General features: G+C 48.2%; 1 protein-coding gene across 8 annotated transcripts in view; it reads right to left on the minus strand.

The window, feature by feature from the left end:
• Positions 1 to 18,553, minus strand: part of ADGRG2 (adhesion G protein-coupled receptor G2) — a 224,355-nt gene extending 205,802 nt beyond the window's left edge. For 4 of the 8 annotated variants that reach the window (XM_029603354.1, XM_029603352.1, XM_029603353.1 and 1 more), the window contains exons 1-3: positions 16,533 to 16,669; positions 13,537 to 13,643; positions 356 to 474 (exon numbers count right to left, since the gene is read on the minus strand). In XM_029603354.1, the coding sequence (XP_029459214.1) occupies positions 356 to 474; positions 13,537 to 13,643; positions 16,533 to 16,643 (337 nt within the window). In that variant the 5' untranslated portion in view covers positions 16,644 to 16,669. The other 4 variants (XM_029603355.1, XM_029603356.1, XM_029603357.1 and 1 more) reach the window with 4 other exon arrangements.
• Between the last annotated feature and the right edge of the window lie 4,122 nt (positions 18,554 to 22,675).

Consider the following 22,675-nt stretch of genomic DNA (forward strand, 5'->3'; position numbering starts at 1 on the left):
CTGTGCACGGATCTTATGTTTGAAAATCAGGTTGGCTTTGCGCCTGCTTGAAATTGCGGGTGTAACTCTACAGTGAAACATACTGAATTAATTTACGTAACATGCTCTTCCGAGTTACTCTGTATTCGGTAGGTGGTAGATGTCTTTTTGTTATTACTGCCAAAGACCTCACAGTCTCACAGCTGGTTGCAGCTCTCAAGTCATTTCACAGAGCAGTGGTTTGGCCCCTGGCGGGGGTGGGGTTATACATGATGATACATCTCACCCTCTGCATCCCCTCCCTTTTTAGAATTCTAGAGCAGCCCATGACCCAACCCTTAGAGAGGGCATCAGAAGAGGCATCATCACCCCTTACCTTTCAGCGGCTTAGTTATAATGAAGAGAAGCAAAATGATAACCAGAGAGGACTTGAATGCCATTAAACGACTCTTGACTCTGCCCACACAGCAGTACCGCAGCCCCGAGGCAGCCATTCTAGGAAAAAAAAAAGAAAAGGCAATTCAGAGCTAAAAAAGTGATACCCAGGCTGTCACGAAACTCAGATTAGTTCCTGCAGAAGACTCACACGCCCTTACTCTATTGTGTTAACAAAGACATCCAAGCTATTTTTTTTTTTTTGTCAGAGGCTTTTGCATGTGGGATATTTTCAGCAATACCCAGAAGGGGAGTTCTGCATTTCAGTCTGTTTCCCTTAACCCTACATGGCCCTAACTGCACTAAAGGGCTATGATCCATACCTGAGGTTCAGGCTAGCTAGGATCATGTTTATGTATTTATATATATATATATATATATATATATATATATATATTATCCAGGCAAGCCAGAAAAAGAAAAATGCCTTAATTTCAACTGTGGCAACTCAGGCATGGTTGAAAAACCTCCATGATCATCAGGGACATCTGGATAAAGGACCTCTGTGGTGTGGGAAGCTCATACTCAGCTTCATCTCTGGGCAGTTCTTACGCTGGTCCAATATAAGGAACCGCAACATGCAAAGAACCCAGTTTGCTCCAGGACCAATATGACTAGTAGACCCCTTGTACTACTGATTCATGATCACAGGGCTCAATTCAGCCAAAATTTCTGAAAAATTCCTAATACATGCTCAAATATCTGAACAAACAATACAGCGATCCAGTCCTGGGCCTATGCACTAAAGGTAAGTGCGGATGCTCAATCAGAACCATGCAATCACGCCCAATGGTGGAAGACCAGAGCCACATCTGCTTTTCCTTCAGAAATGGAGCCAGCTTGGGAGATCTTCACCTCTGGCCCGCGGAGATTTGCTCCAGGTGTAATTTTTGGCATGCCTCTCCTGGCCACAGAATGAAAGGCTAAACAGAATCTCTTGGGTGCAGAATCCAAGATTCCCAGCAAAACTGAGCTGCAAACAATGTGCCATGCGCTGTAATATTCTCCTTCATGCAAGACAGAAACGAATTTATTCCGCTGATTGTCTATTCATTTTAATTATTTTGCAGTCCCCAAGAAAATGTCCTGGAAAGTATGAATTGTAAATGTATGCACACAGAATCACAAACTAATAGGGTGGAAGGGACTTCAGGACATCACTTGGTCCATATCCTGCCTCTGGGCAGGATTCCTGCACTCATAAAATCTTATGCAAATGCTTGTCTAAACTACTGTTAAAGCTTTCAGTGATGTCGCTGGCCTGATAGAGGGACCCGGACTTGATTTCTAGCTCAGATCTTTCGCTTCCCGGCTAAACCAGGACTGCAGATGCTCCAGGGGAAGCATTCACAGCCTTTGGAAAGGAGGGAGTCACTGTCATTGAGCAAAGGCCTCTAAATTTGACCTGGTGGTCAAATTTAGAGGCCATGATTGCAGGGTTCTGGAAGGATCCCTGGTGCATTGCCCCCGGCCCAGGACCATCACAGCAATGACTGCACTAAAGTAAGTTGGAAAGGGGAGATAACATAGAAATAATTCCCCAGGTAGTTGTCAATGAAGGCTCATGGGGAGGCTGTATGAGTATGTGGGTGTATGTGTGTGTGTGTGTGAAGCTTGCACTGCTGCTGCCTGTGCTGTACCTGCAGAGTGCTGAGAACAGTGTGTATGTGTGTGTATGCATGCGTGTGTGTGTGTGAAGCTTGCACTGCTGAGAACAGTGTGTATGTGTGTGTGTATGCATGCGTGTGTGTGTTTGAAGCTTGCACTGCTGAGAACAGTGTGTATGTGTGTGTGTATGCATGCGTGTGTGTGTTTGAAGCTTGCACTGCTGAGAACAGTGTGTATGTGTGTGTGTATGCATGCGCGTGTGTGTTTGAAGCTTGCACTGCTGAGAACAGTGTGTATGTGTGTGTGATGCATGCGTGTGTGTGTGTGAAGCTTGCACTGCTGAGAACAGTGTGTATGTGTGTGTGTATGCATGCATGTGTGTGTGTGAAGCTTGCACTGCTGAGAACAGTGTGTATGTGTGTGTGTATGCATGCATGTGTGTGTTTGAAGCTTGCACTGCTGAGAACAGTGTGTATGTGTGTGTGTATGCATGCGTGTGTGTGTTTGAAGCTTGCACTGCTGAGAACAGTGTGTATGTGTGTGTGTATGCATGTGCGTGTGTGTTTGAAGCTTGCACTGCTGAGAACAGAGTGTATGTGTGTATGTATGCATGCGCGTGTGTGTTTGAAGCTTGCACTGCTGAGAACAGTGTGTATGTGTGTGTGTATGCATGCATGTGTGTGTTTGAAGCTTGCACTGCTGAGAACAGTGTGTATGTGTGTGTGTATGCATGCGTGTGTGTGTTTGAAGCTTGCACTGCTGAGAACAGTGTGTATGTGTGTGTGTATGATTGCGTGTGTGTGTTTGAAGCTTGCACTGCTGAGAACAGTGTGTATGTGTGTGTATGCATGCATGTGTGTGTGTGTGTGAAGCTTGCACTGCTGAGAACAGTGTGTATGTGTGTGTGTATGCATGCATGTGTGTGTTTGAAGCTTGCACTGCTGAGAACAGTGTGTATGTGTGTGTGTATGCATGTGTGTGTTTGAAGCTTGCACTGCTGAGAACAGTGTGTATGTGTGTGTGTATGCATGCATGTGTGTGTTTGAAGCTTGCACTGCTGAGAACAGTGTGTATGTGTGTGTGTATGCATGCGTGTGTGTGTTTGAAGCTTGCACTGCTGAGAACAGTGTGTATGTGTGTGTGTATGCATGCGTGTGTGTGTTTGAAGCTTGCACTGCTGAGAACAGTGTGTATGTGTGTATGTATGCATGTGCGTGTGTGTTTGAAGCTTGCACTGCTGAGAACAGAGTGTATGTGTGTATGTATGCATGCGCGTGTGTGTTTGAAGCTTGCACTGCTGAGAACAGTGTGTATGTGTGTGTGTATGCATGCATGTGTGTGTTTGAAGCTTGCACTGCTGAGAACAGTGTGTATGTGTGTGTGTATGCATGTGTGTGTTTGAAGCTTGCACTGCTGAGAACAGTGTGTATGTGTGTGTATGCATGCATGTGTGTGTGTGTGTGAAGCTTGCACTGCTGAGAACAGTGTGTATGTGTGTGTGTATGCATGCATGTGTGTGTTTGAAGCTTGCACTGCTGAGAACAGTGTGTATGTGTGTGTGTATGCATGTGTGTGTTTGAAGCTTGCACTGCTGAGAACAGTGTGTATGTGTGTGTGTATGCATGCATGTGTGTGTTTGAAGCTTGCACTGCTGAGAACAGTGTGTATGTGTGTGTGTATGCATGTGTGTGTTTGAAGCTTGCACTGCTGAGAACAGTGTGTATGTGTGTGTGTATGCATGCGTGTGTGTGTTTGAAGCTTGCACTGCTGAGAACAGTGTGTATGTGTGTGTGTATGCATGCATGTGTGTGTGTGAAGCTTGCACTGCTGAGAACAGTGTGTATGTGTGTGAAAGGCGGGGGGTGGAGTTTGAGAGGTTTGCACTGCTGCTGCCTGTGATGTATCTGTTCTGTGTTGTGTATACTGTGCCTGTTCTGTAGTGCAGCAGTGTGTGTGTGTGTGTGTGTGTGTGTATGAATCTTGCAATGTTGCTGCCTATGCTGTACTCGTTCTGCATTGCCCATACCGTACCTGTTTTGTGGTGGGGAAGTATTGGAAGCTTGCATCACTGCGGCCGGTGTTTTACTTCTTCTGTGGTGGAGCGGTGTGTGTGTATGTGAGGGAAGATTGCACTGCTGCTGCCTATGCTGTACCTGTTCTGTGGTGAAGCTCACACTGGGCGGGAAGGGTAGGGCATGTAATTAACTTTAACTGACTAGATAAATAAATAAGCAGTGAAGGTGTGTGTTGGGGAAGCTTGTGCCTGTTCTCTGGTGAAGCAGTGTAGGTGTGGGGAAGGTTGTATAGACACTGTCTTTCCTGTACTTGCCCTCTGGATAAATGAAGGACCTTGGTCTCCAGTGCTATCAAATTGGCACCTTTCAGGAACACTAAATATCCCAGGCCTGGATTTGTCAATAGGCAGATTTACCCTTGCCTAGGGTGGCAAAATTCTGGGTGGGGGCAGCAGGCTGGCTGAAGATTTATTGCTTTCCAGCTGTGCTGAAACTCACTCAGCTTCCTCATCCAGCCCCTCCCTTCCCAGGCAGCACACAGGGAACAAAATGGGAGGGGGTGAGCCTGGAGCACAGAGAGCAAAGGGAAATCATTTTGGTAAGATTAGGAGAGGCTGAATAGGGATCACTGGGGGAGAGAGGAGAGGCTGAGGGATGAGTGTGGCTCAGATGGGGGAAGGGGGTAGTGTGAATGTGTGTGAGAGAGAAGGGACTGGTGCTGGTGTGTGTGTGCGCCAGATTGAGAGGTTAGAGAGGAGTTGTAAGGGGGAGCAGGACCAGAGCACAGTAGGGACACCACCCTCCTCCCCTTCTCCCTCCCCACTCACTGCAATTCAGGTTCTCTCCCCCATGATCTCATCTATCCCACAGATCCTGGAACCCCTCCCCCAACATGTCCTATCCCTTCCCCCTTTCTCAATCCCAGAGCCTCCATCCCTCTCCCTCTTTTCCTCCCATCCAAGATTCCTGATTTCCCCTTTCCTCTATCCCATCCTCCCCATCCCCTTCTACCTTTCCTCCCCCATCCACAGTCCTCTCTCCTAATACTCCTCCCCATCCCTAGTCATCTCTCCTTCTCAGACTCCTCCCCTATCCCTAGTCCTCTCTCCTTCTCATACTCCTCCACATCCCTAGTCCTCTCTCCTTCTCATACTCCTCCCCATCCCTAATCCTTCCTTCTCATACTCCTCCCCATCCCTAGACCTCTTTCTTGCTCATACTCTTCCCCATCCCTAGTCCCCTCTTTCCTTCTCATACTCCTCCCCATCCCTAGTCCTCTCTCCTTCTCATACTCCTCCCCATCCCTAGTCCTCTCTCCTTCTCATACTCCTCCCCCATCCCTAGTTCTCTTTCCTTCTCATACTCCTCCACATCCCTAGTCCTCTCTCCTTCTCATACTCCTCCCCCATCCCTAGTCCTCTTTCCTTCTCATACTCCTCCATATCCTTAGTCCTCTCTCCTTCTCATACTCCTCCTCCATTCCTAGTCCTCTCTCCTCATACTCCTCCCCATCCCTAGTACTCTCTCCTTCTCATACTCCTCCATATCCCTAGTCCTCTCTCCTCATACTCCTCCCCATCCCTAGTCCTCTCTCCTCATACTCCTCCCCATCCCTAGTACTCTCTCCTTCTCATACTCCTCCATATCCCTAGTCCTCTCTCCTCATACTCCTCCCCATCCCTAGTCCTCTCTCCTTCTCATACTCCTCCCCCAGCCCAAGTCCTCTCTCCTTCTCATACTCCTCCCCATCCCTAATCCTTCCTTCTCATACTCCTCCCCATCCCTAGACCTCTTTCTTGCTCATACTCTTCCCCATCCCTAGTCCCCTCTTTCCTTCTCATACTCCTCCCCATCCCTAGTCCTCTCTCCTTCTCATACTCCTCCCCATCCCTAGTCCTCTCTCCTTCTCATACTCCTCCCCATCCCTAGTCCTCTCTCCTTCTCATACTCCTCCATATCCTTAGTCCTCTCTCCTTCTCATACTCCTCCTCCATCCCTAGTCCTCTCTCCTCATACTCCTCCCCATCCCTAGTACTCTCTCCTTCTCATACTCCTCCATATCCCTAGTCCTCTCTCCTCATACTCCTCCCCATCCCTAGTCCTCTCTCCTTCTCATACTCCTCCCCCAGCCCAAGTCCTCTTTCCTTCTCATACTCTTCCCCCAGCCCTAGTCCTCTCTCCTTCTCATACTCCTCCCCCAGCCCCTGTCCTCTTTCCTTCTCTTTTGCACATCCCAGAGATCCTATCCCTGTACTGATACTTAAGATCCCTTTTCCTCCCCCAATAAAAAAAAAATTAATTATACAGACACAAGCAAGGTTGGAAGATTTCTTAATTTTTATAATATAAAAGTTGGAAATGTTTGCCAATGTACTTCAGATTTGTCCAGTTTTTGCCTGAGAATCTATGCCTGAGCTGCCACAGCAAACTGTGGGACTGTACCTTACACTTCCTGCTCACTGTTGTCTCACCTTACCTGGGGGGGGGGGGGGGGTGGTGGAAGAGGCGGGGGTGCAACAGCAGCAACAGTGCCTAGGGGTGGCAAACTCCTAAATCCGTCTCTGTATATACCAGAATAAAATATAGATCGATATCTATAGGACCCCACCGGGCCCATTACTAAGGAGTGTGACCTGCTAGCCATCTGTGCCTCCCCCCCACCCCCCCCCCCCCCCACACACACACACACATTGGAAAGCTGCAATGGTTTCTTCCTGCTTGCCTATCACAGAGTGACCCCCTAGTTTCTGTGTGGATTTTTTAGTTGAATTTTGAGAAAATAGGAGCATGTTACCTCCTGCCCCTGTTTATTTTGAGCTGCAGGCCCAAATCCTTGGTGAGCAGTCTGGGCATGGGGAGATTTGCCGCTAGTTCATGCCCAGGGGTTAGTTAGCTGTTTCTCTGTTTTCTGATTTTTGTTTGGGAGGATGTTTTATCCATTCTTCCTTTCCACAGAGAGAGGTCAAAGATTGCCTAAGATCTGGATGAAAGCCTCATCTCTGCTAGGGCCCTGTCTCTTGTTGGGAAAGACCCAGGTCATGGTTTTGGAAGTAAGAAGTGTTACTCTGAGGTTTTGGAGCTTTTCAGTCACTCCTGTGCCCTTCAGTTTGAGAGACTCAATTACCAACCTGCAGGGCCTCTGCTTTCGTTAGGCAAACTGGGCAGTTGCCTGGAGCACCAAACTTTTGGGGGGCGGCAAAATCTCATCAGCACAAGGCCCAGAGGAACGCTGAGACGTAGCCAATGCCACCAAAGAAGATAGCGCTATGCTGGAGCCACTCCTGCCAGCAGGAGGCAGCGTTGTGCTGCAGCCTCTACCATTTGGTACTGTAAGTGTGGGGGCGCATGACCAAAGGTTTGCCTAGGTCCTACCAACCTGGCAGACTTGGGAGAAGGAGTGGATACCCTTCCGGTACATACTTGGGTGGAGAGAGGAGGAAAGGTGGCCCCAGTCTGGTGCTTGCCCAGAGGAGACAGCAAAGGATTGCAGAATAAAGATCAAGCAGTGGATCCCAGATGCAAAGGGGAATTCTTAGGGGACAGCAGGACCCTTTTCAGGGCAGCTTCAAACCTCACCCAGGGAAGAGAAAGGACCCCGAGGAAGCAAAGGAACACGGCGTCTCTAATTTACTTCTTTAAGCTTGCATTATAGATGCTATCTGTCTGACAGAAGTGTGCAAAGTGCCAGAGTATTCATGTTCCAACAAGTAGCTCAGTAAAGTCTTATGCTGGAACAGCAATACAGCATCCTGACTTTTTGTTGGCATATTTCAGATAAAGACACAGTATACGCTGTGGCCTTTGTAGGATCATCCTTCCCCCTATCGAAGAAGGCACACCAGCAGGCCGATGTAATACCATGCGTTGACTGCAGCGCACGGCTCAACCCATGATTAAAAGCGCAATTTGAACGCGCATTCATAACATCCAACGCAAAAAGGGGCTTTGCGCGTCCAAAACGCACGTTCAGTCGCGCATGTAGGTAATAGCGTTCATCACATGCAAATGCATGTTGATGAGGTTATTATCTATTCCCCCCCCATGCAAAAAAAAAAGGGCACCCGAGACACACATTTTTTACTCGCCAAAATTAACGCCTGCCGGAGCAGGTGGAGCCCAAAAAGTGCACAGAAAAGCAGAAAATACTGCTTTTCTATACTTCCTCTGACTTAATATCATGGCGATATTAAATCGGAGGAACCACAAAATTATAATGTCTCGAAAAAAAAATTAAAATTAAAAAAAAGTGCGCCGGCAGTCAGATTAGGAAAAGAGATGCTCAATTAACAAGAGTCCATTTTCCTAACCTGTGGCTGACAGCCACCTCTCCTGGGCGTCCACTGCCAAGGAGGCGCTAGGCGGGCACAATTTCCCCTAGTGCCTCCTTTTTACCGCAGCAGCCCATTTGCATTTTGTATTGGGCTCCCCGGATCGTGTTAAGGGGGCAGGCATTCAATCATGAGCGCCCCCTTAACGCATGCCGATATTGCATCGGCCTGTAGGATTGGAAGTGAGTGAGTCAAGGACTCAGCCCTGATACTGAGTGTGATCCCCCTCACCCTTGGGACAGGCCTGAGACAGGGTTACATATAGCACACAATAATTGGAAATAAAACATACATTTAAATTTTTTAAATTTTACAAAACTATGAAAATGGCACTTTGCTATTTAGCTCACTGCTGTATTAGCTCAGAGAGGGTGACATAGATTGTATTAGAGCATATCCAGATGTTATCTAGAAACAATTGCCCTTTGACATCAGTGTTACACAGTGTTAATGCTGACATAGCAAATCTCCATGACCATGGGACAGTGAGAAAGCAACTGATCAAGGTCTAGTGCACTGTGAATTGCATTTATACTAGAACACTTTCAGACACATGGTTTGAAAGACGCCACAAAAAAAACAACAACTATTTCAATGTCTCTGATATTATGGCAAGACAAAGTAATTGTAATTGACGAACCCCACCACTAGTCTGGGTCATACATCTGCGGGCGGGATTTACTGAATAATGAATAATACGAACCCAGGAAATCATGGAGAAAAATAAGGCCATGCATATATTTCTGTAAAGGGCATTTCCTCTGGTCAGTTTTGTCAAAGGCCCCATGCTCACACAGCAGGCTTATTTCGCTCAAATCTTGCAATTCTTCCTTGCTAGGAGGGAGATGTCCTCTTACTGGGACACAATAGTGAATACACAGCAGGGTTTGAGTCCCTTGCTGACATGATAGCCCATAACAGTTTAGAGGACTTGCGGAGCAGCCGTTAAGGAATTTTAAAATGAATCATTTAGCGGTAGCACCTCAGATGTAAAGAGTGAGCATTACCACTCGTCATGTGTACTTAGGGACATTGCGAGGTACACAAGCGGTACAGCTTTCTTAGTCAATTACAAAAGGTTTTATGAAGGTTTGCCTTTCATCCTGATGTACAGTAACTATAAGAACAGTGAAGGATTTCAGTTTTGGATACCTTAGCTTACACTATGGGTCCTCATCCCAATCCTTGGGGGTCCACTCAGAGGCGGCTCAAGGCAATCTGCTGCCTGGGGTGAGGGATGAGATGGCGCCCCCCATTCCCCCTCAAGGCACGGGACAGGTCAAATCATCAAGAAGAAACAGGGGCCCTTACAGAATCATTCCTTACCCACTGTCTCATAACCATCCAAAAATGGCTCCAGTGCAATAAACTAACTCTCAGCAGACCTAAAACAGAAATCATTGTCCTATCACGTTCTCCTATTGAAAATGCACCCAACATTTTCTTATTCAGCTCTCATTCCATCACTGTCTCCCAGTCGGTATGTAACTTGGGAGTCACCGTTGATCCCTTTCTCTCTCTCTCTGCGCGACCATTACAAACTCATCCTTCCACAAACTATGCCTATTCCGTCACCTCAAGCCCCTTCCTGAACAATCTGATTTCTGGTCTGTCCTTCAATCTCTGTTATTCTCTGGTATTGATTATTGTGATTCTGTCCTAACTGGTCTCCCACTATCCGCTATCCGTCCATTGCAGATCACACAAAACGCAGCAGCAAGACAATTAACCGGCACCCCCATTCATGAACATATCACTCCTGTCCTCGAAACGTTACACTGGCTCCCAATCACATACCGTGTACAATACAAGCTCGCCATGATCATGCACTCAGCTATTTGCAACCTACCCTCCCCATGGATTTCCTCTATACTAAACATCCACACCGCCTCACGGCCCCTCAGCTCGGCAAACCTAATGTTATTAGATGTCCCGTCTCCTCTCCTCACCCACCTTGATGAAACCAGAGAGCGTGCTCTCTTCTCTGCAGGTCCTCTCCTATGGAACAGCTTAGCAAAGGAAGTAAGATTGCCTCCGAGAAAGAATATTCTTTAAAAAAAAAAAAAAAAAAAAAAAGCGCTAAAAACGTTCCTCTTCAGAAAAGCATTTCCACACCTAAGCGAAAACGGATAATCCCCCGTCGTCCCTCTCCTTCAGCGAGTCCTTGATAACCGTTTAATGACACCGCCCCCCCCCCCCCCCCCCTTTTCTTTCTTCTGCCCTGCTGGAGTTCACGCCTATGTTAAGATGTCACCATGTGACAGGCAATGTCCCCTTTCTCAAGAATACGTACTGTGTTGTCGCATTTTTTGTTCTTCGGATCTGTGTGTGTTCATAATGTACCCCCGCCCTGAACGTAGGAAGGGCAGGAAATAAACGCTTCTAAATAAATAAATACATAAATAAATAAGGGCCGGGGGGGGGTTCCCCCTCTTTGTGGACTGGCCCTTTCTGTGATTTCAGATGCTGCGGAAGGGGGCAAGATGGGGGTCAGGGTTCCTAAAGGAGGGGCAGAGAGTGGCAGTGATAAGGTTTCTGGGGAGCCGGCAACCCTGCTACATTTCCAGGAACCCTAAGACTTCCCCCCCCCCCCACCTCTTCCCCAGCATTTGCCCCTGGCGAAGTGGGAAATGGGTGAGTGATGGGGGGGGGGGGGCTTTGTGTGGCGCACGCTCTCTCCAGGTCGCCGCAAGGGCATTAGACATCCTAGCTGAACTTTGCAGCCTTGTGCACGCGCCCCCCCCCCCCCCCCCCGCACACACGATTAAAAGCTCTGCATTTATAATAACCAATTTTACATGAAGAGGGACATTGATAGTACAGTCTTCCGAGGTAAAAATATCACAAAATATTGCAACTCTGCAAAAAAAGCAAAAATCTCGCTTGGAATGCATATGGTATTAGGCCTATTGTAAAGGGGCATTGGGTGTGGGCTTTGCCCTCAGAAAGCCCCAAGCAAACCTCCCACACTACAAGAGCACTAACTGCCAGGCCTCTAACAGTAAAAATCCTAACCATGAAAAGACAACGCTGCTATTATTACGTCAGGCCCTAAACACCAATACACCTCCTATTAGGACATCAGAGCAAGCCAGGCTGCTGTAGATCCCTACACAGAAACTACATGCTAGCAGAATGCCTCACCTCAGTCACACGTGCAGAGCACAGACAGACCCTCACCAAATACAGATCAGAAAGTATAAACAGAAATGAAGTGGAAACCTCAACAATCCAGACTGCATGCAGAGCAACAATGGAAAAATAGAAATGCTATTCCTCAAAACAACAAAATCAAAGAATAGAAAACATCAATCATAATAGTAAAAATGTACTAATAAAAAGAATATTTCAAAGCAGCAGATGAATAGAGAAACAGCCAATAATTAAAAACTCATAAAAAGTATAACATTTCCCAAACATTAATAATATTTCAAAATAGCAGACATCAAATAACACCCAATAATTAAAAATAATAAGGATAAAAAAAATCCCCAGTTTCCATACCTAGGAACTTTTGATTTACAGTCACCCTGAGATTTCCATGGATTATTGAGGGGGGGAGGGGGGGGGGGGGCGTGTGTGTGTGACTATTCTCCTCTTATATATACACACACATACACATATTCATGCTGTCTCTCACACACACACATAAACATGCTCTTCTACACACACAGATGCTCTCACACATGCTTTCTCTCTCACATGCACACAGATGCTCTCACACATGTTCTCTCTCTCTTTCTCATAAGGCACAGATGCTATCACACATGCTCTCACACACACACAGATGCTCTCACACATGCTCTTTCATACACACACAGATGCTCACATGTGCTCTCTCACACACACAAAGATGCTCTCACACACGCTCTTTCATACACACACAGATACTCACATACATGCTCCTTCTCACAGACACTCACACACACGTACACAGATGCTCTCACACATGCTCCTTCTCACACAGATGCTCACACATGCTCTTTCACACACACACACACACACAGATGCTCGCTCACACACTCACAGATGCTCTCACACCCTTTCTCATAGATGCTCACATGCTTTCACACACAAAACACACACACAAAATACATGCTCTCTCACCTACACACACATGCTTTCTCTAAAAAAACACAGGCACACACACACACATTCCTTCTCCCTCACTCACATGTGTTCTCTTCTCTCTTCTTTTTTTTCTTTTGGCTGTTGGCATGGTCTCCTTTTCAACTTTTGCCACCAGCTGGATGGGATCCACTGATGATGCAAGACCTGCTCTCCTCCTCCTTCTGCCACCGATGGGTTGAGCTCCACCAGCAGTGCAAGGCCTGCTCTCCTCCTCATCTTGCCACTGAAGGGTTGGACTCTGCCAGCGGTTCAAGGCATGCTTTCCTCCTCCTCCTGCCACCAGCAGGTTGGGCTCCACTAGCAGGACAGGGACTGATCTCCCCTTCTTTTTCAGTTGCCAGTGGGGGTTGGAACCCCATTGATGTTTAGCCAACCATGTAATTTGGTGGCAAGGTGAAGCGGCTGTCCAGCATTTTGAGGATACTTTATGTTAATCCAAAATTTTGCTGCCTGAGGCAGCTGCCTCACCCTATCTCATTATAGAATCACCCCTAGGTACACCCAGCCAGTTGGACTTTCAGGATATCCATAATGAAAATGCATGAGATAGATTTGTATGCACTGTTCCATTGTATACAAATCTATCCCATGCATATTCATGGTAAATAGGCTTAGACTATAGCACATAGGCTAGGGGTAGGCAACTTCAGTTCTCGATTGTCACAAGCCAGTTGGGTTTTCAAAATATCCACACTGAATAGGCATGAGATGCATGTGCATGCATTGCCTCTATTGCATGCAGATACATCTCATATATATGTTCATTGTGGTTATCCTGAAAATCCAACAGGTTTGTGGCACTCGAGGACCAGCGTTGCTTACCTATAACCCAGCCTATCAAGCTCTGGTCAGGCAGCAGTGTTCTCAAATTCCCAGGAGGTGGGGGATAGAAGCAGCAAGAGGAAGTCTGTATCTCAAAATGTAAACTCCCTTATAGCTCTTGACCAAGTTTATTAAACCAAAGGAAGAGGAAGAAGGTTTGAAGCAGAAAACACAATGGGGGATCATAAAGAGAAGACAGTGAAAACCAAATGACTCACCTGTTGTTCAGGGCGTACACCAGGGCTCCTGTTTTAAGGAAATTAGAATTCTGCTGGCATAATCTCTGATCGTGGCCCTTTGGGCTATAATTCGATTCCAGTTGTCTCTGTAATCAAAGGAAAAAATATTTGTGTGAGTTGTCCCTGCTACAAGTCACATTCAGCCCGGTCAAACTTTAGGCCATATTACACTGAAATTACCTCATAAGACTTAGCGATATTCAATAGATGGCTTAAATGGATCAAGGTGACTAGCCAAAACAAGTTATTCTCTACTTTTAACAGAAGGCCATTGCTTGAAAATTGCTACAAAGTAAAATAGCACACACACACACACACACACACACATGTTGTTCTTTGTTCTCATGCTTAACGATGCACTCAGTTCTAGGCCAATCTAAAGAAAAAAAAATAGTATGCCCACCTAAGAATTTACTTTAATGTGAAAAGCTTCATCAAAATATACTACCATATCAGATGTACAGCAATAATCTTCAGACAGCAGTTCCCCCCCCCCCCCCCCCCCATACATAGTTTTTTAAATTTTGCACATAGAGAGTCTGACCACCTATTCACATTCTTTGAGGCTGAAAGAAGTTCGGCATCCATTGAGTTGCGTCATCTTCTCATTGACTATCACTGCTTGGTACCTTCACCTATACTAGTCAACCTCATGCTCAGAATGTTCCCATTCTACCTTACAAGTAGAAGTTTCCATTACCTAATTGCACTACAAGTCATACAGGTGTTTCTTAAAATTGAATATTTCTCTTTTTACAGTGTATGTTCAAATTATTTCCTCTTGTATTGTCCATATTACTCAATATAAGTATATAGCCAGACTTAGACAGTAATCATATGGCTTCTTAACTTTCTCCTCTCCAAGGTAAACACCCTCATAGCTGCCCAAGATTTTCCTCAGATGGAAAATATTCCAGTGCACCCCAGTTAAGACAGTTGTTTTCACTGTGCTTTTTCTAGCTCTGCTTGATTCTTCTGAAGGAGAATCGTCCTGCCAAAAATTCAAGTCAGTTGATTGTCCAGCCAGCCATGGCTGAATGCTAATATTGAGACTCGTGATTGGTGAGACAGCTTTTCAGGAGCAACCGATGTATAACACCATCTGCAGAGTAATCAGTGATGTCACAAAACCTCCTATTCCACACATTCACAACATAGTGCCCTGCCACTGCCATCACAAAATGGATATCCCTAGCCACAGCACATGATCCTCTTTAAGGGAGCTGAAAGACTGCTTGAGTGCATCATTCAGCATTCAGCCACCAGGCAACATTCAGCTGTCCACAACCCTGAATTCTACCTATACAGTACAGTAATGTTACCAGTTTCTCATCAGGGAGCTTTCGCTGGCTGTGCTTTGCTCTGGTGTCATAAATAGTTCTGCAAGGAAGCCCCAGCAGACTGCAGTCCCCTCCAGCACATCACTTTGACAGCTCTCTTTTAAGATAGTGAGATCATAACCTGAAATTGCATTACTGGTCCAGTCTCCTTGTGCAATTGTGGGCACACTGGGCAATCAGCAAGACCGTTGCTTTCAATTCCTCTTTCTATGCAATTAGAAGCACTGCCTTTCTTATGAAACAGCTTAACACTGAGTGGCAGAGATGTGACTGATACTGACTTCCCTGGTATCGGACTTACACAATCCCTGCATCATATCAGAAGTTTTGCTTTTTCTAGTGGAATGCAGGGCAGAGCTTTCTGCGACTTGCACATATCTCTCAATGTATCTCTGACTGCATTTTCGTAACCAAGAAATGACTCTGTAATTGTTTCATTCTGACTTCACAGAGTATAAAGGGTAGAATGCTCAGGAAACAGGTTAAAATAAAAACTAATAATAGGCAGACAGAATGTTGTAGTCATGATGGAATTTGGTTTCTGGTTGCACAACGCCCCTTTTGCTGGAGGTGCACACTTGATTTTCAAGACACAGCACACCTTTTGTGCACTTAGAAATATTTCAGCGATACACCCTGGATAAAGTAATGTGGCTGCTGTGTTAGTCCACTGGAATGCTCAGACATAAAGGTCAGCAAGAAAAAAAATATACAAAATGAGCAGGTCAAGGCAAAATATGATGCTACCTGAAGGTGCAAGTGAATGCCAGATTAGATTACAGCACACCTAACATTCAGTAATATTCAGGGCTGACCTTAACAGGGTGTGGGGTCCAGGGCAAATCAATGGCACAGGGGCCCTGAAACGGTGAGATTGTAATCTCGAGCATAGCTCAGTTGGGGCTATCATGGCAGTGCGGTGCACAGGGCAATGATCCCTTTTCTCTTTACCTAAGGACAGCCCTGGCATCAGTTACACATTTTATTGCTAGGTCAGACCTATTTAAATCTTTTCTGTCACCAAGAGAGTGGCGCACTATTTCACTCGTACATACTGGTGTGGATTGGCTCCAACTGGCTGTGATGTCTTTGGGCCTGGCTCATATTGGATGAATCGGATGCTAGCATGAACCACGAAATGTGTGACTTTCCTTCAAATGCAGCTACTGGCAGAGAAATCGAAGAATTGCTGAGCAATTGGTTAATTACATCTAAAACCAAGGGCAACCTGAATTTGTAATTTTGAAAGGGTGCCTAGTACTGGATTTCCATTTACACTTATATTCCACCTTCCTTCAAAAAAAAAATGTGAACCCAAAGCAGCTTCCATCAAGGTAAAAATGCAACAACTGATATACAAATAAATACAATAAGAATAACATTTTTTTAAATAGTGCCGAAGCTGATGAGATTGAAAGAAAACCAGAGACCAATGAAATCCCAGTTTCTTGTTATATCTTAAAACTGTCTCTATATGTGGTGGTAGGTAATCCAGGAAAAGGATAAAAAACAAAACAAAACACTGCAAAAAAAAAAAAAAAAATCCTTCCCGACCCCTGCATATATGACAATCAGTTTAACTTGCAGGATCAGCACTTTCCCCAGGAGTCTAATAAATGAATGAATATATATCACCCCACTGGCTGAAATCCTTCCTCCAAAAGCAGGCTCTGCTTTCTTTTCAAGCTGTAAAAATAGGATCCCGTTCCCATCATGTCGCTGCTTTCCGAGTAAAGGCTGCTTCATTCGAGGCGGGCTAGAAAACTTTCCAAAAAAAAGAACACCTCAGATCTCCCAAGGGGAGAAGAGACTTTTGTTTGAACGCGGCAGGGCAACTTCAAAGAGCTGCGCAGGAGGGGTGGACTGCCTCACCCCGAGGTGCCACCGGAAACCCGCCTCAGCCCCCTTCTGCTCAGCCTGGCACAGCGCCAAGGCGAGGATGCCAGTTTTTCTGCTGCAATTCGGAACAAGCCGAAGGGTGGGCAGGCCAGGGGGAAAAGTCAACACGCCAAGGGGAAAGGGCTGTGAAGAAAATAAAACAAACCCACGGAAACTCTGGAAACATCAAAGGTCCGACCTGCTCTGAGCTCTCAGATCCGTGCCCAGGGTGCTTTTATCTACAGGCAGGGCTGGGCTTCTGGTGTCCGGAGCACGAGCTTCCTGGGCTCAGGTAAAGGCAAGCAGCCTTCCTGTGGCCTTTAACGGGCACACAAAAATCACCTTTGCAAACTCGAACCCGAAACCACTCTTTGGAGAGCATTTGATCGCATCCGGGAGGGCTGGCAGAAGCCCCCATTCAGTGCCGTCCCGCTTCTCACACGCTCGTTCAGGAGAAGGGAAAATGCAACAGCACGAGAAACGAGATCTTTGCACACTGCATCGAAAAAAGTTTGGGGGGGGGGGGGTTTGTTTAAATTCCATATTCTAGTCAAACTTTACAAGCCCTGGCGAAAGGAGCTGGCCAGTCCTATGAAAAGGTTTGTGGATTTCTATTTATAGGAGACTAACAGAACCGCGCGACTTGACCCAAGAAAATCATGAAAAAAAAAAAAACAAAAACAAAAACCCACCCCAAAACTCAACACTTAGGAAAAGCAAAGTACATTTCCGTGGCGGAATAATCTTAATTTGAGAGATAAAATATATAAAGTGGAGAGGAATTACCTGAAAGGAGGGGCAAAGTGAACCCAGGTCAGAGCAATATGAAAGCCGCGCAGATGTAGTAACAATTACAGTATCTGCTAAACAAGAGACGAAGCTAAAGTCCCGAGTCTGACAGCCTGGATGGTGAGATGGAAAGCACACGGGGCTCACCTTACCCAGCTGGGTCGGATCCTGCTCCCCCACATTCAGGTCCAGTAGGAAGAGATTACGAATCCCCCGACAATCAGCGCCTAACCCCAGATGTGCCCTGCGCGGACAGGCAGAGAGGGGAACCCGCACCGAGCGGGTTCCCCTCTCTGCTCTTCACCTGTGCTACCTCATGTTTTCCAGTCTTAAAACGTCAGGACTCTGCCCAGTTGCTGTTTGCCTGGCGTTTTGAAGCTGTCAGAGCCTAGCGCGGGATGGATCCGGGCAATCCTGCCGGAATAAGTGAGAGCAGAAAGTACCTGGTGCGGGTCCGGTTCAGGAGCTTTCGCTTCGCTTCGCTTCGCGCCTTTCCCTTCCGTGCCCTCCTCCGAAGCCCCTGGACGGGTGTCGCTGTGTCCTCCCAAGCTCCGGTCCTGCGACTCCTCATTCAAGGACTCAGCCCGCGCTGCACTTCCAGAGCAGGACTGCGCCCGGGTGTACCGCTCTGGCTGAGGCTGCGCCCGGTATAGCGCCCGCGCGCGGGGGGGGGGCCCCCGCCGTCCTGCTGTCCCGGCCTCGCCGATCAGCGGCCAAGGCGCACTCCAGGCGCTCCCCGGGGGCTGGATCCGGGCTGGGAGCAGCGGGGGATCCCACCTCCGGCTCCCGGGCAGGCGGGCGGGAGCTGCGAGGCGCAGACCCGCCGGGCAGAGGCGGGAGAGCAGCTGAGGCAGAAAAAGGGGGCTGAGCCGGGGGAGGGGACCCGATCGGGGGGTGGGGAGAGAAGGGGAGTACCGGGGGAGGAACGCGGTTCTCCGGCGGCTGCTGTAGCGCTCGGTTCTCCGGAGCCCTCTGGCCCCCCTCTCCCTCCCTCCAGAGCGCTGCTCTTTCACCTGAGGCTACCTCCCGCTGTGACCCCCCTTGTCCCGGGTGAGGTCTCTCCCCGCTGTGGCCCTCTGATCCGGGTGAGGTCTCTCCCCCGCTGATCCGGGTGAGGTCTCTCCCCGCTGTGACCCCCTTGTCCCGGGAGAGGTCTCTGCCCCGCTGTGGCCCTCTGATCCGGGTGAGGTCTCTCCCCGCTGTGACCCCCCTGTCCCGGGAGAGGTCTCTGCCCCGCTGTGGCCCTCTGATCCGGGTGAGGTCTCTCCCCGCTGTGGCCCTCTGATCCGGGTGAGGTCTCTCCCCGCTGTGACCCCCTTGTCCCGGGAGAGGTCTCTGCCCCGCTGTGGCCCTCTGATCCGGGTGAGGTCTCTCCCCGCTGTGGCCCTCTGATCCGGGTGAGGTCTCTCCCCGCTGTGACCCCCTTGTCCCGGGAGAGGTCTCTGCCCCGCTGTGGCCCTCTGATCCGGGTGAGGTCTCTCCCCGCTGTGACCCCCTTGTCCCGGGAGAGGTCTCTGCCCCGCTGTGGCCCTCTGATCCGGGTGAGGTCTCTCCCCGCTGTGGCCCTCTGATCCGGGTGAGGTCTCTCCCCGCTGTGACCCCCTTGTCCCGGGAGAGGTCTCTGCCCCGCTGTGGCCCTCTGATCCGGGTGAGGTCTCTCCCCGCTGTGGCCCTCTGATCCGGGTGAGGTCTCTCCCCGCTGTGACCCCCTTGTCCCGGGTGAGGTCTCTCCCCGCTGTGGCCCTCTGATCCGGGTGAGGTCTCTCCCCGCTGTGACCCCCTTGTCCCGGGTGAGGTCTCTCCCCGCTGTGGCCCTCTGATCCGGGTGAGGTCTCTCCCCGCTGTGACTGTTAGTGAGGTTTCTTCGCCGCTCTCTCTCTAGTGAGTTAAGTACCCCGCTGTGACCCTCTGTGCCGGGTGAATTTTTTTTTACCTCACTGAGACCTATTGTCCCGGGTAAGGTCTCTCCCCCTCTGTGTCTGTCAGTGAATGCTCTCCCTCGCTGTGACCCCCTTGGGCCGCGTGAGTTCTCTCCCCCGCTGTGGTCTCGGGTGAGTTCTGTCCGCTCTGGGGTTCTATGTCCAGGGTGTCTCCCCGGCTATGGCCCCCATGTGCTCCACGTGTCTAACGAAATAGCACTCCCCTGACAGGTAATCTCCCCTACAGACAGAAGGAGCTGGGTGAAAGGTCTCGGGGTTCAGCTGGTTCCCCTTCTTTACCGTGTCACTTACACCCCATCCTAGGTCTCCCCTCCCCCACCCCCATCCTGCCTTTCTGCCACGCCTGAATGTGGGGCTGGGCTTGGCTTGACCACACCCAGGTCAAAGGAGGCTCCAAAGTCCGCCTGGGGACAGATGTGAGGTGGCAGGCATAGCACATCTGTCCGCCTCCAGCTCCCACAGGTCCTCCTGTGGTTAGGGCCACCCAGCTCTCGTGTTCTTCCCTTCACACTTCCAGGGCTCCCTTATACCTTCAGGGACCGGAGCTACACGGACAGCACCCCCGGTCCAGTACATTATAGAGAGAGAAACTGCACTCTTTACAGAAACCTGCAAAACATCATCATCATTCCGATCTCCAATCTCGGAAGGCAGCAGCGTCCCAGAATACAACGGAAGGGTCCCTCCCTCCATAGTACAGACTGCAGGAGCGCACCTTCCGGCCAGACTGCCAAGTCACTTGTGCTCTAATAGAGGGGAATGTGACATTAAATGTTTATTGTTACACTTGGGGTTCGTCTCACCTTCCTACCCTGGGGCTCCCTGCCAGTCTGTTACAAAATGGCTTCAAGCAGGAAGGGTCCCACAAACTTTATTTCCTATGCACAACTCCCGTCAAGCAGGAATGTTGCAGGCTGGGGCCTCCTACTCCCGATCTAGGAGGAGGGGGGGGGGGAACCCCAGGGCCCTTTGGTTTCTGGGTGCAGCTGTTAGTGGCTGCTTCACTCAGGTGCAGGCATTGGCAGGCACAGGTGGATACGTCTGTCCCTCCCGAGCCTGATGTTTGGCTGAGCCTCCCCCTCCCCCCAGCCCAGATTTAGGGTCGGGGATCTCGCTTCTGGAAAGTCCGGAGCTGCGGGCTCTCCGGCCCTGACCCGGACAGTTCCTTATAAATGCGCTTCCGGCCGGCCACGTGCGTTCCACCTCTGCTCCGTCCGTCTTAGCTTCTCAGGGCCCCCTGCAAACTAACTGGGCCGCCCTCGGGGACTTCCCCGGGACGCAGGTCCGGTTCTTCTCCTCTGGCCGGGTCTCCCAGCCTGACCTGTGCCCAGGGAAGCGGAAGAGCCGGCGGCCTTGCTCGGTGCCGGCAGCATTAGCCGCGCTGGCGGGAAGGTTTGTCTTGGAACAGGCGGGACCCCAGAATATTTGCGAGTTGACAGACGCCCGGGGACGGCTCAGCAATGCATAACTGCTTTATGACTTCAGCATTCTGAGTAAGGCGGGCTTGTCTAACTCAGAAAAACAGAAAGCCTAGTCTGTCACACCCCTCTCGCTATTTACCAAGAGTTGCTAAGGTCCCGATTGCCTCATGTGGTGGATCCGATCCACGCATAGAGAGTCCCTTCTTTCTTTCTGGGCGCCCGAGTCATGGGGCTGGAAAAGGGAAAGAGGCTGGGATTATCACGGCTTGGCTAATGCCTAATTTTATGACAAGTAAATTGGGATTTTCGGGGTAAGGAAACTAATGAAGGTTGCGGCCAGAGAGCATGGATCAGGAATCAGAGAGGAGTTAAAGGGCACAGCTGCCTCTTTAGAGGGGATCGGCCTCTAGCGGGGAGATTAAAGCTTTCGGAGACATTTGGTTTTCCAACTTTCTGGGTAATGCCACTCTTCCTGTAGCACTTGTTTTAGATCCAGATATAAACTGGGCATGAAAAAGTTTCAATAAAGACAGAATATTCCAAATTTTCCTTAACACTTCAAAGGCTGCACAAGCGTGGAGGTCAAAACTCTGAATATACAATAAGGCCTGCATTTTATCTTAGCTGTGCATGCAAACACAGGATTCTCTCTAGAATAGAAAGGTTCCGATATTTTTTTTTTACCCTGACCACCTCTTCTTGGAGTTATAGCATCCTGATTCCTGTTACAGATTACACAATGTTTCTGTTATGCAAATTCCAATAAAATTTATTGAGATGATAATCTGTGCACTTTACCAGAGTAAGGCAGCAATAACCAAAGAAAGAAATGTAAGGAGAGTTATTTTATCTCGTCTTCCTCTGGATCACTACACGGAGAGTTTGTGGATAATTAGAAGATGGTTGGACATAATGGATGTCTTTCAATCAAACCAATTATAGAATGGTGTAGGTTACAATGAAGACAGCTGGTTATAAAGCAATAAATAAGCATACAGTAGGGAAAACAAATCATCTAACGATTTGCAAATGATGTGTTATGATCTGTCCTAGACTATTTAATAAATGATCTCTGCACCATCTATAGAGCACTTATGGAGGCAGTTTAAACTTAAATGTTACCCAGGGATCGATATTATCTATCCTGAGTCTCATATGGCTGCTGTAGGATGCCAGTTGAGAACCATCTGCTCTGTTTGCCTAAGCCTAAGCTTGTGTTTACTGCAAGTAGCCTCATCTCTCTAGCACTGGATGTCTGCCAGTTTTGAACCATTGTGTTACATTGGATGCAGTATGTTTTATGCTTTGCCTTGTAACTCGCCTTGAGGCTTATGACAGAAAGGTGAGACATCAAGTATGAAAAATGAATAAATTAAACAGTGATAGAAGAATTAAGGGTCATGAAACAAGTTGTAAGTGAGGCCTTATTATTGGTCTAACTCAATGCATGTGTGAGGAGCTTTCCAGCGTTATCCTCTCTTCATCAGGTCAGTGAAGACACAAAGCAGATACACTGGGTTTGCATAGGGCAGAGTCATCTATGTCTTAGGCTTCCTGTTTATGACACTATGGTTCAGTAAAGGGAAAGTGAGGTAGGGAGGGGTTGACAGAGGTGATGAGACCCTAAAACATTACAGTTGAAAGGGTCTATATTTATTTATTTATTTTTACAAAGTTGTAGCCCATTAATCCACAGATCTTAGTGGGTAACAGTTAGAGCGGTAGCAACTTGCGCACGCTGGCAGTCCCT

The sequence above is a fragment of the Rhinatrema bivittatum genome, chromosome 5, assembly GCF_901001135.1.
Source record: "Rhinatrema bivittatum chromosome 5, aRhiBiv1.1, whole genome shotgun sequence".
In the NCBI taxonomy this organism is placed as follows: Eukaryota; Metazoa; Chordata; class Amphibia; order Gymnophiona; family Rhinatrematidae; genus Rhinatrema; species Rhinatrema bivittatum.